The sequence below is a fragment of the Phaseolus vulgaris genome, chromosome 11, assembly GCF_000499845.2.
Source record: "Phaseolus vulgaris cultivar G19833 chromosome 11, P. vulgaris v2.0, whole genome shotgun sequence".
Lineage (NCBI taxonomy): Eukaryota > Viridiplantae > Streptophyta > Magnoliopsida > Fabales > Fabaceae > Phaseolus > Phaseolus vulgaris.
This window is the reverse complement of record NC_023749.2, coordinates 31,281,616-31,295,235: the sequence shown is the minus strand read 5'-3', so window position 1 is coordinate 31,295,235 and position 13,620 is coordinate 31,281,616. Positions and strand designations below refer to the sequence as shown.

General features: G+C 37.8%; 1 protein-coding gene across 1 annotated transcript; it reads left to right on the top strand.

Moving 5' to 3' along the window:
* The first annotated feature begins 5,144 nt into the window (after positions 1-5,144).
* Positions 5,145-6,892, top strand: LOC137839227 (uncharacterized). Its single transcript, XM_068648354.1, has 3 exons — positions 5,145-5,268; positions 5,490-6,437; positions 6,495-6,892. The coding sequence occupies exons 1-3, from the start codon at positions 5,145-5,147 to the stop codon at positions 6,890-6,892; spliced, it is 1,470 nt and encodes a 489-aa protein (XP_068504455.1).
* The last annotated feature ends 6,728 nt before the right edge of the window (positions 6,893-13,620 follow it).

Below are 13,620 nucleotides of genomic sequence, written 5' to 3'. Positions count from 1 at the left end.
AATAAAAGTACATCACATAAAAACATAAATAAAACATAAAATCAAATTTAATAATTCAAGGCTTATGTATATGAGTACTAAAAAAAATATTTTATTACTAATGGTTTTAACGAGGGTTTATTTTTACATTATTTAAGCTTAATACCTCTATTAAGTTATTTACACAAAGTTGTAGTTTTTCTCGATAAATCATTCTGAGGAACGTATTTTCCAGGGTTTTTAAACCTTAAGAAAAGTCTTTCAGAACTCCTGCCGTAAAATACCATGGGTTTCAAAACCTCCGTTAAATACAAATCCTTCGTAAAATACCATGGATTTAAGAGCATCTATAAAATACCATGAATTTCAAAATTTATGTAAAATGACTTGCCATTTGAAATAACCTTTAACCCCATTTTTCACCATTTCTAACGATCCTCCTGACTTCTCTCTTCCATCGTAGTCCTTGTAAGGAATCACAATTCAATCACACTTATGTTTATTATATCTAAGGAGAAGAAACACTAAATAAGGCATTATCTTCTTCTTACTCCAATATTGTTTCTTCCATCACCTTACTACTCGAACTTGTGTCACAAGCCACTGTTACCTTGCTCGACAACAACTAGTGTTTATCATTGCTTTTTGTATCCTAAATAATTGTATTATCTGTTAGGGTTTCAAAGTCATGTGTGTTCTTGGCTAAAGATTACAATAACATATTGCAAGGAGAAATTAACTTTATTACTTATCACTTTCACAGTAAATTAATTATTAGATGCATTTTAAAATAAAGGCCTTAATTTAAAATATTTCAAAATTATGAGAATTAAATATTAACAATTATAACTAAAACTAAAATTGCACATAAAATATACGTACATCAAAAGCTAAAACAAAATAAGTCAGGTTTTTTGAAGTATGAACGCATAACAAAAAAAAACTATGAATTATATAAACCAACTACCATCAATCATAAGAAATATGCAAATATTGTTGAAATATTTTTTATCCAAGATTAGTTGTTGAAATACTTATTATCCAATGTTATTTTGCTAAGTTTTTTAAATAAATATTTGAAACTTTAGAAAACCTATTTTTAATGTAAAATTACACTTTCAAAATTTTAGAGAATTTAGTTACAAAATATATTAAAACTATATAGATTTTAATTATTTTTTTATAAATATATTTAATTATATTTATTTATTGAAGTTTAAAAAATCTGAAGTGTTTTATTGAAGTTTTACAACAAATATTTTGATTTTAACGAAAGTTAAAAAAACGTCTGTTGAGATTTTAGAATAAACCTTTGAAACATAACAAAGATTAAAAAGACTTTCGTTAATTTGCTGAGGTTGTAGAATAAATCTTGGGAACTTATTGAAAGTTAAAAAACCTCCATTATTTTGCTGAGATTTTAGAATAAACCTTTAGAATTTAACGTAGGTTAAAAAAACTTTCGTTATTTTGCTGAGGTTTTAAAATAAACCTTTGGAATTTGACGAAGGTTAAAAAAAAAATATGTTATTTTGTTAAGATTTTAAAATAATCCTTTAAAATTGAACAAAGGTTAATAAAACCTCCGTTATTTAGTTGAGATTTTAGAATAACATTTGGAACTTAACGAGTTAAAAAATCCTCTGTTAATTAAATCAATTCCTAAGATTATATTAACCTTCACTAAATAACCTTCGTTAAAACCCTTTTTTCTTATAGTGATTTAACTTTTATTAAGACAAAATTCATTCTTGTGTAACATTTCTTTATAAAAAAAAAAATTGCATCTTTTCTTGTGATACATTATTATTCAAACCTTTTATACTTATATAACATTCATTCAACGGTAATACTTAACTCACTTTTTTCATTTTATAATAATTTTATATTTTCCCCTTTTTCATATTGATCCTGCCTGTTGACCAGAGCGCAAGAGCCTTGCATCGTCAAAGGTGTCTTCCTCTGGATCGGCTTTGCACCACGCTAGCTTCCGTCCTTCACACCTCGATTCACCTCAAGAACCTGCAAAAGACAGAGTGGCGCCGCTGCGGCGCTCCGACGCTCAAGTCAGTGACGGAACCACCAAAAACTCTAAGAGAGAGAACTAAGAACTCAAGGAACCGTGCAAAAACTCTCTCAGCGTACTCAAGTATTCTCAAGCGTAAAGAAGTGTTCTAAACGCGCATACCTCAGAAGTTTGTTAGAATCTCTTATATACCTGTGCACTTTCTCTCTCCTGACGGTTACACTTCCTCTGGATCGGCTTTGCACCACGCTAGCTTCCGTCCTTCACACCTCGATTCACCTCAAGAACCTGCAAAAGACAGAGTGGCGCCGCTGCAGCCGATCGCGCTCCGACGCTCAAGTCAGTGACGGAACCACCAAAAACTCTAAGAGAGAGAACTAAGAACTCAAGGAACCGTGCAAAAACTCTCTCAGCGTACTCAAGTATTCTCAAGCGTAAAGAAGTGTTCTAAACGCGCGTACCTCAGAAGTTTGTTAGAATCTCTTATATACCTGTGCACTTTCTCTCTCCTGACGGTTACACTTCCTCTGGATCGGCTTTGCACCACGCTAGCTTCCGTCCTTCACACCTCGATTCACCTCAAGAACCTGCAAAAGACAGAGTGGCGCCGCTGCAGCCGATCGCGCTCCGACGCTCAAGTCAGTGACGGAACCACCAAAAACTCTAAGAGAGAGAACTAAGAACTCAAGGAACCGTGCAAAAACTCTCTCAGCGTACTCAAGTATTCTCAAGCGTAAAGAAGTGTTCTAAACGCGCGTACCTCAGAAGTTTGTTAGAATCTCTTATATACCTGTGCACTTTCTCTCTCCTGACGGTTACACTTCCTCTGGATCGGCTTTGCACCACGCTAGCTTCCGTCCTTCACACCTCGATTCACCTCAAGAACCTGCAAAAGACAGAGTGGCGCCGCTGCAGCCGATCGCGCTCCGACGCTCAAGTCAGTGACGGAACCACCAAAAACTCTAAGAGAGAGAACTAAGAACTCAAGGAACCGTGCAAAAACTCTCTCAGCGTACTCAAGTATTCTCAAGCGTAAAGAAGTGTTCTAAACGCGCGTACCTCAGAAGTTTGTTAGAATCTCTTATATACCTGTGCACTTTCTCTCTCCTGACGGTTACACATATGAACACGTGGCTTGCATCCAGCTGTACACGTGTCACCATCTGGAGCGTCCTCTGCTTGAGCGTCACTTCTTACTCTTCAGGCTGTTTGACTAAGTTACCCATGCTATGAGCAACTCGGCGTATAGCTGCCTTGGAGCGCGATCTCTTCTGTGTGGCGAGTGCAGGGTGTCACCATGCACACCTTCTCTGTGGTCTCGCCGGCCGCCATCATGATCTGCTTCACTTGCTTCACCGTGCATGTCCTGGTAAGTTGTTCCCTGTCCTCAACCTCTGGCTAGCTAGGGAATGATCATCTGATAACTTCATCCTTCGCACTCGTGCTCCTTGAAAGCCTTGAACAAGCCTTCCTGATCTTTCGGCGATGTCCTCCTCTCGGTGATCTCTGATCACTTGGTCGCCCAAGCTCGCATACGGCGACGACAACACAAGCCTGGTGACCGCCGGTTTAGATATGCTAGAGATCGGAGCACGCCAACTTAACGACTGGCGACTACACGAACTCCCCGATGTGCTTCCCTTCTGTCAGCCAGGTGTTCCGCTTAACACCCCTATTTTATCTCTTGCCGCCACGTCATCACTCCCGACTACCTGGTCGGTACACAAGCCCCCCAGTCTTAAGCGGAGACTTGTCCAGCGAAAAGGCTAAGAGGTCACGTCACTGTCGATCTACGTGGCTCTGGTGCAGGTTTCCGTACATCCGTACCCTCTATTTTTTGACGCTCCACCAACTTCCTTTCCCATCGCTTGACACGTGGCTTCATCAACGGTTATCTTCAATTGACGTTTGCACTTCCAGAAACGTTCGAAAAAACCCTTAAACCCTTTCATTTCCACTGTTTCATCACTTTTCTGCATTCTCACACGTTCTAAGCTTTTCTCTGCGAACCCACGAAGCTTCTCAACTCTCTCAATCTCCAACTCTCTTCAACGCTCATCCGATCACAAAAAGGTACATCTTTTACTTCTTCTGTTGATATTTGTTGCATCTTAACCGATTCGCATCATCCACTATCTGTCTGGTGCATACGTTGTGGACTGTTTTTTCCTTTTCTCTTCTCTCGTAACTTAGGGCTTTGTCTTCCATTACGTTCATCCCAACGAACTCCTGTTTGTTCGTTCCTCCTTCTTCGTCCTTCAACGAGTTGTTTTCTGCGATCTTTGTTCATCCTTTTCCTTTTTCCTTTGCAGTTCCTGCTATGGCTCGCACAAAAACCACCGCGAACCCTCCTCCTTCATCGCGAAACCCTCCACCCCAAGCGCATAACCCACCACGAGCATCTGGCGCTCCTTCTACCCAGGCTGAGAGGCCTGCAACTTCTCACGCCAACCCCGCTCAGGCAACTCCACCAGTCGCCGGAGGAGCCTCCATTCATACACAAGACTATAAGAAACTCTACCCTTGGGCCACCTCAACTTTGTTAAAAGAGACTTCTTCGATAAACACAGAGTTGGGCATGCACCGACTAAGGAAAGGAGACCAATCCGAGCTCTCATTCCATAAGGAGCACGACAGCAAAATGGTCGTGCTGCCCTGCTTCCCGGGTGAGCCGATCTGCGCGGACGATAAAGCGAACAACGGCGAGTTGTTCTGCTTCATCTACGCGACGTTCTTCAAGAAGGTGAAGCTCAGACTTCCCTTCACTCGCTTCGAGAGAGAGCTGTTAACCGAGCTCGATATCGCCCCCGCCCAGCTTCATCCCAACAGCTGGGCGTTCGTAAGGGCGTTCCAAATTATGTGCGCATACCTGGGACTACCAGCTTCAGTTGATGTTTTCCTCTTCCTGTTCGAAGCTAAGAATCCCGGAGACCGCCTCTGGATTAGCCTGAATGGGATTGCTGGGAGGTCAATCCTCTCAATCTTCCAGCAATCTTACAAAGATTGGAAGGGGAAATTCGTGAAGGTGTGTGCCAACGACCAAGATTCCTCCTTGCTTGACGGCTTCCCCTTGTACTGGGTACACAAGGGGAACAAAGACGCCAAAGAAAGCTTTAGGAGGCCCAGAAGTCCCGACACCATGGGCGAGCTAGACAAAGATCTCTGCCTCTTCTGGAAAAGTGTAGCAGCCGCCAACATCACCTTCCCCACCGCCTCAATAATCTCCTTAGAGTTCCTCGAGGACCAACTTGAAGCTCACATAGGTTAGCCCTGACCTCGACACCAAGGTTTTCGTTTTGTGTTGGTACTGACTTCGCATTTCTACCATCTATCATTGGGCGTCCTGTTTGTTGCGTATTGGTCTTGGCTTTCAATTCATGTGCCACTTGTTTGCGTTATTCGTGCATATACTCGTATATTTTGCCTTTGCCTTTGTGCTTACTCATCTATTTTTTACCCTGTGCATACTTCATGTTGGGCAAAGGCAAGCTAGCTGAACTGAGGGCGATCGCCCGATCCCACAAGTTGGCAACGGGTTCCCAAACCGTGCCCAACTCGGTGGTGGAGATCGCCGCTGCTCAGGGCAGATCTCCTCCCCAAGGTCCAACTCCCTCGGAGACACTACCCGCCCCTCAAAGAAAAAAACTTGTCTTAAGGAAGCCAAAGAGGAAAACTCCTCAAGTGGTACAAGAGGATGACGAGGCGACTGAAGACGGCCTCATCACCAAAAGAACAAGGGTGGCACCCTCTTCACCACCCGCTCTCCCAACACCAACGCCTCCGTCTCCTTCAGCTCCAACACCGCCAGTCCAAGAAACACCCTTGGTTGTTGTGCCCCCTGTGGTTGAACACAACGAGCCTAATTTCATTGAGAATCCTCCAAGCGCCTCCATGCCATTCGTATCTACTGGAGAGGGTCCTCCTTCAACCACCTCTATCGCTGGGGCTGCACCAGAAGGAGATGAGGGTGGCCATAACTCGCCAATCCTGATAACAGAATCTCCGACTTCACCACCACGCCAAGAAGCCCCCCTCGCCCTACAAACAAAAGAGGGTGGTGGTGAAAGTCAGCACCAAGCTCCTCCAGCACCTCCACCGGCAACAACCTTAAGTCGCCCCTCTTCTGTCGACGAGGCCTTGGGGCCCTTCACGGCCAAGCTGAAAATGATGGCGGAGGATCTCCCCTTAATCGTAACAAAAGTTGTGGAGGAGTCCAACAAAAGGCTTCGGGACGAGAACTCAGCGCTCCATGAGGAGAACCGCCTGACAAGGATTGAGGCGGAAAAACTGTCTTGCAACCTGATGGTGGCAGAAATTGATCACTCAAGGGTGGAGGACGCCATGAACGCTGAGCTAAGGGGCACACGAAAGGAGGCCTCCGACCTGCGCCAAAAACTGCACCTCCTAGCTCAAGAGAAAATTGAGCTGGAGAGTAAGCTGGTACCCTACAGGCTCAAGGTGGCCAACTTGGAGGCATCAATGAAAGCAGATGCGGCCAAGGTGGAGAACCTTGAAAAAAGGTCAGCAGATCGGGAGGTGCTCCTCGGGAAGGTCGAGAAGGAGAGGGGTGACACCGTGGCTGAGCTCGCCAAGGCTCAAGAGGAAAACAAGAAGATCGTTGCAGAGCTGGCCCAGGCGCGGGACGAAGGCAAAAAGGTTGCTGAAGACCTTGCTCAAGCTCGCGAGGAAACTGAAGAGCTAAAGAAACGAACCGACGAGCTGGAGAAACAAACCGAAGAGCTTGAGCAAAACTCCGCCCAAGTCCTTGCCGCCGGGTTCGACGCCGCTTTGGAGCAAGTCTCGTGCCAATATCCCGAGCTCGATCTCTCCATGGTGTCAATATGCAACGAAGTGGTGGATGGGAAGATCGTTCCCTCTGAAGATTAATGGTCTCCCTCCATCACTTTGCTCTTTGAAAACTTGGCGCTTATTTCTGTTTGTACAAACTCTACTTGTAATTTTTCTTCTTATGTATTTGAACTGATACTGCTCTTATATAACTTCTTCTGCTTTTTGCACCTCGTCTTTCTGTTTACTTCGCGTTCCTTATCCTTCATCTGCTCTCTTACTCGCGCTTTGAACTTGAGCAAGCCATTAATCTCATAACAATTTATCGAACTGTTAACTCGAAGTAAAACTTGAGCGACTCATTAACCTTCAAGCGATGACATTTAACATAACTTGCAAACTTAAGGCAATTAGTTACTTACTAGGCAGCAGGTTTTAACTTAAACTGGTATCACAATACAGTTTACCTGATATGCCCGGCAAGGTTAGCCTTTACTCCTGTCATCGCCTGGAAATCTTCTGATCGCCATAGGGTTCTGGCGATGTAAGCTTTCTTTGCCTTCATAACTTGGCTATTGTTCCCTCATCTGGGGGGTAGAGGCGCCTTTCGGATCCTTCTCTACCTCCCTGAGTTTCAGAACAATAAGTCGGATAGCGAGGTGTTCTTTTTGAACCTACCTTAGCCATCTTTTAAAACTTTTTCCACCCTTCACGCCATACCTGAACTCGTTCAAGACGAGAAGGATTTTATCTGCCTTCTCACTGCCTACAAGCGTGGAAGTCTTCTCTGGTCTTACTAAGTCAATATTGATGTTTCACTTAAAGGGAGAAAGGCGTTTTCCTTCCTTTCCCGCCGTTTAAGGTCACGAACACCCCTGACCTTTCAGTTCATCTTGCCTGAACTCACTTTGAGGTGAGAAGGACTTTTTCTTGCCTGAACTCGCTCGACGGCGAGAAGGACTTTATCTGGTGCCTCAACTTGCCCAGGGTGTACATCTCCTCCCCCCTGGATGCACTGAGGACTTTTTCTCTTTCTCGCCTGCACTCGCACAAGGGCGAGGAGGTCTTTTACTCTTTCTCGCCTGCGCTCGCTCGAGGGCGAGGAGGTCTTTCTTTTCTCACCTCCAAATCAGCATACTGCAACATGTTCACCTTAACCTTTCTATCACCTATTTCCATGCTTTCTATTAAGTTCTTGTGAACTTCTTGTCTAACTACCCTGCTAAACATTCCACCATAATTAGATAGAAAAAAGGAGCAAGTGAGTTCCCTTGCCTCAACCTCTTCTCTAGTTTGAATTCACATGTTGGACTCTCATTAGCTAACACAAAAACCCTTGAAGATTCCATACACGCTTTCATCCATTCAATCCATCTCGCACAAAAACCTAATCTTCTAACATATAATAAATAAAATTCCATCTCATCGAGTCATAAGCCTTCTTATAGTCCAATTTCAAAAACAAACAATTTTCCTTCTTTCTCTTTACTTCCTCTAAAGTCTCATTTACAACTAGTACACTATTCTATAAATCTCTGTCCTCCAAGAAAGTTGATTGCCTATTTTTTTTATCAGCAAAAAAAGAATAAATAATAGAGGTATTTTAAGGATACCTCAACCCTTATACAAACATGCCAGCCTAAAGCTACTAACACAATTGTAGAGATTCAAAGCAAAACAACAACCCAAAGCTATCACTACCCCACCCAAAGGTTATCAAACTCTAGGGTTAACTCGTAAACCCTTAAAAGTTTAAGAGTCGGGTGAAGGTTAGCGAGTCAACTCGGGAATAAACTCATTTTTTAGTAAACTCGAAGTTGACTCAGTCAAACTCGGCCAAACTCACGAGTTTAAGGTCGAGTCACCGAGTTGTGTAAAATGGACCCAAAACGGTTCGTTTCCTTGTGATTAGGTTTAGGGTTTAGGGTTTAGGGTGACGCTCACGATCTCATCTTCTTCACTACCGTCATCGCCGCAACATCTCGTCGTGCCATGTCGCTCGTCGTGTCATGCCGCTCGTCGTGTCGTGCTGCTCGTCGCACTGCACCGCTCCTCGCACTGCACCGCGCCGCTCCTCGCATCGCACCGTTGGTCGTCGCACATCGCCTCGTCACAATCCTCGTCATACGCGAAGCACTTCAATAGGTAAGTCTTGTTGTTGCGGTGAGGACAGATTGGGACAGATTGGGTTAGGGTTTTTAAAATTAGGTTTGAGCTTTTAAAAATGGGTTGGGGCTTTTTTGTTCATTGGGTTTGGGGCATATTTTTGGGCATCTTGATGTTTTTTTACTGCTTTGGACAGATTGAATTTTTGTTTAATTTTAGGGTAGATTGGCTAAGTGACTGTTTTTTAGAAAAAAAAAAATTGGCATATAGTAAGATGTCTGGAACTAGCTCAAATTTAGCATTTTCACTACTACTTAGAAGTAAGAATGCCACCTAGAAGTTATTTTATTGGTGTATGAACTTGTTTATTTCAATATTATGGATTTGGTATCATGATTTTTTTTTTGTTAAATTTTTTATGTGAAGTAGACTTTTATGATTCTACAAGTGAGGTTTACTGGGCTCCCACGAGTCACAGTAGACTCTCGAGTCTGATAACCTTGACCCCACCTAATACTTTTTGATAGATTTCATGAAAATCAGTGGCTTTAAACACCAATCAAAGTAAGAAAAACTAGCTAGACGAACTTTCGAAGAAGCCCACTACCATACCTTCAATTGCACTATAGTGAAGATTTTGATGCAATTTATCCTTCGATTTTTAAAAATCTTCTGATTTCTATGTCTCCACAATTGCCAATAATCAATGACCTTGTTTAACACTGTTTTCATCCTTCTTAACAAAAATCTTAGATATAATTTTATATATGCATCCTACTAGTGAAATTGATCTATATTCGTTTAATAGTTGAGGGTTATTCACTTTAGTCTTTAAAGTAGTTAGTAGCTAAAACCTTAATAGTTAATGATTAGATATCAATTTAGAAACTACATTATAAATGTTTATTAATAATAAAAATTACTTTAGATATTAATATATTTTTTAATTTATAAAATAATTTGTAATTTAGTTAATATAGTAATTAATTATTTTGATTTCTAAAATTAGTTTCTATTTAATGATTTTCTTGTAATTTATAAATTCATCTAAGTTAATAATGTTGATGATCTTTCCAATATTTCTTCAACTTTGAATTTTCCAACACACACAAACAATTTATTCTAAAGTAAATAAAATTTAATATAAAATATAAAACTCTCCTTTTTTTATTTAATGTTTATTTTATTACACATATTCAGAGTGCAAACTCAAAATCACTTTATAATCATATCAAACAACCAAAGTTAGATGACACTTCAGTTTATTTGGACGAGCTTCTTAGAAGAATTTCTAAGAAAAATATAAAGAAAAAGAAAATCAACTCCTCCCTAAATTAAAATTATCTTATTTACAAGATAAAACAAAAAATATATAAATTAGTTTTTGCTTAATTTTTTTTCTTAAATTTTGCTTTTTATCTTTTAGAAGTAATTCCTGATAAAAATTGGTTAAAAATACTAACTAATTAGTAACTTTTGAAATAAAGATAGTGTTACCCTTGTGGTGTAATGGGTTTGGTAACCTAGCCACATATAAATAGTAAACTTATAGTAACCTTCCAAACTACCCCCAACTTCTCAATCATTCCACTAGCCATCTCAAGCTTATATAATCCTCCTCACTTTATACCACCTTCTTCCATTCCAATATTTACATCACCATGGGAAATACAAGAGCAACCCAACTCTCCATGCTTGCCCTAATCATCTTCTCTACATTCTTCATCACTTTGCAGGCTCGTGGCACTCTCCATGCCCACACTCCATTATTCTCCCACAAAAAAGTTGTTGACATCCAAAGGTTTCTCCACAAATCAGGTATTGACCTAGCAAAACGTGGACATGATAAAGAAGGTGATCTTCCACTTATACCTGGAGATAGACTCGCACCAGGAGGACCAGATCCTCAGCATAATGGAAAACAACCACCACGCAGGTCGTAGGGTTTTGATTTGTTTGAAGATCATCGTGGCTACACGTGTGCATGCACATGCCTTGTTTGGTTTTGTATGTGTAGAACTTTAAGCTACAGTGGTGTGAGCTTAACTATCAGGTGCATGCTGTGGTTCTTTCTTTCCCTTCCTATGTTGTGAACTCTTCACAGTTTTCTACACCATTGTTTTTTCTTATGTCAGACTTCCTTCCATCTCTTCTTCCCTTGGTTTCTCTCTGTGGTAGAAATTGTTGTGGAAATAGCATTACTCTTTCAAATAAAACCCTACATGGTTGGAAAATTATACATGTTTTGGAGCATATGTGGGTGGGTGGGTGGATAGTATCATGTTTCTGTCATTTTGTCTACTGTGTGTTTCTTTTAGTTTCTGTAATCTTGTTTTTATAAGTGTTTTGGGAGATCAATGAAGAGGATTCAAGGTTTTTTTCCCTCTCGTAATTTAACTTTAATAGTGTGTATATATAATAATAATAATAATAATAATAATAATAATAATAATTAACAAACACATAATAAACTGTTTATATTTACTATTTGTTATTATTTTTAATAAACAAATATTACGTATAATGCTTTAGGTGTTTAATATAAACTTGTATTGCATATACTATCAAGAAAAATCACATTAAAATTTATGGTGCCTCTAATACGAACTTTTATTATAAATTAAGGCAAAGTTGTAATTAAGATAAAGTTGTGATTTTAATAGGAAAAAAAAAACAAATTCAACCACATATTAAGATTTATACTTTTTTACGTTAAAAAAAGTTCTGTACTTTTTCAAACTCTTCTCTGTTATTCCTCTGTCGTAAAGGCAAAATTATTTCTATGAAAAGTAGTTTTAATCATGGAAGTTTGTAATTGGAAGTACTACGGATATTTATTTATATCTATGCCAAAAGGAGAATAAAGTTAAAAGTTCGATTCAAGCTTTCCACTTTCGCTTTCAAAATTAATATATTCAATATATATATATATATATATATATATATATTAATGAAACTTTTATCATCTCAATAACTTTGTAAAAAAAACTAATTTTTTATTAAATTATAATTTTATATTATCATAATTATTTACGTTAAATTTTAATAAATTAAATAATATAACATAATAATTAGATAATTCATATTAATGTATATTTTAAAAATTATATACCAAGTTAATTTTATAGTAACTTTATATATATATATATATAAAATTAAGATATAAATAACTTTATATATATATAAATTAATATATAAATAACTTTATATATATATATATTTAAGATATAAATAGCTTTATATATATATATATATTTATGTGAAAATAAATTTAAATTTAACAAAAAGTAATTCTCATATATATATAAAGAATATATTTGATGAAATGGGGGTTTATTCTCTGAGAGATGTTCTGTTAGTAATTATTGAATTCAAATCTACGATCTAAATTAAAAATATAACAAAAAATAATCATGTGTCGTTCTCTCATTGTTGGTTTTTATTCTCTTAGTTTTCACTTCTTTTATATTTTAGTGTGTTCTGTGTTTTCTTCTGTTAAATTGTACTTTCGTTGGGAATCAAAGTGTTATATTTTCTAAATTCATTTGTGTTTTTGTTTTCTTCTTTCAAATTGTACTCCTGGTGATAACTCTCCAAATCTCTCTTTCCAACTCACAATAATTAACAATGACATGAAAGAAATATGTATACCAAAATTTTTTAACTCATAAAAATATCAGGGACAAAAAAATAGATGTAGTCTTCAATATGAGACTAGTTGTACATAATGCAAACAAGAAATACATAGAATTTAAAAAGAACAAGAATGAATCGACTAGTCCTTATGGTATTTAAATTAGCTTAACTTCTCGATTTATTAAGTATTTATCTAAAAGTTTTATTCAAGGTTTTTACTTGAGAAATTATTAGATGTTGATTAAAATAGTCTTATGGTATTGACAGCAGGATAAAGCTAAAACTAAATCTGGATTGTTTGGATTAATCAGTGATAACTTGCATTAAAAAGGTTGTACATAGTAATAAAAATACTATAAACAATAGGTCCAATAAGACCAACAAAATCCAATATAAATAGAAACCTTATAAATTGTTTATGACAAATTTAATAGTAAAAGTAACTTAATTATCTGTGAAACTGTAAGATCGTGAACCTAAATTGTGAGTTCGTGAACTAAGTTAAAATATACATAAATACTGAAAAAATAAATAGTCGTAAAGTCTTAGTAAACAATAGTTAAACATCTTAAGGAATAACTGATTATTATCATCTCATAATAAGCCTTGTAATAAAAAAAACATAACAATTGATTCTTTATACGTATGTGAGTGAATGAGAAGAAAAAGAAAAAGTGTGAATAGACTAAATTCTGAAATATGGAAGGTTTTATACATTCTAATTTTAATATATTTTTCTAGATTTGAAGGAGGATTTATTTCAAATATATCTTCCAAAAGGGTTTAAAATCTTTATATATTTAGTTACTTGTTTTTGAGAAGTAATAATGGCGATATAATTATTTACAAATCATTCTTGAGAAAAAAAAAACATTTTGAAAAAGTAATTAAGAAAAAATATTAAAATAATATAAATATAACTTTTTACGTATGATTAAATTAAGATTGAGAAAACAAATCAAAGTTATAAAAACATTGAATTAAAAAATATAATAAAACACCATACAGTTATGTAACAGTAGTATGCATAGGGTTTCATTAGCTGTGATCACTGCTAGATTTACTGTAATCGATTGCATTAATTA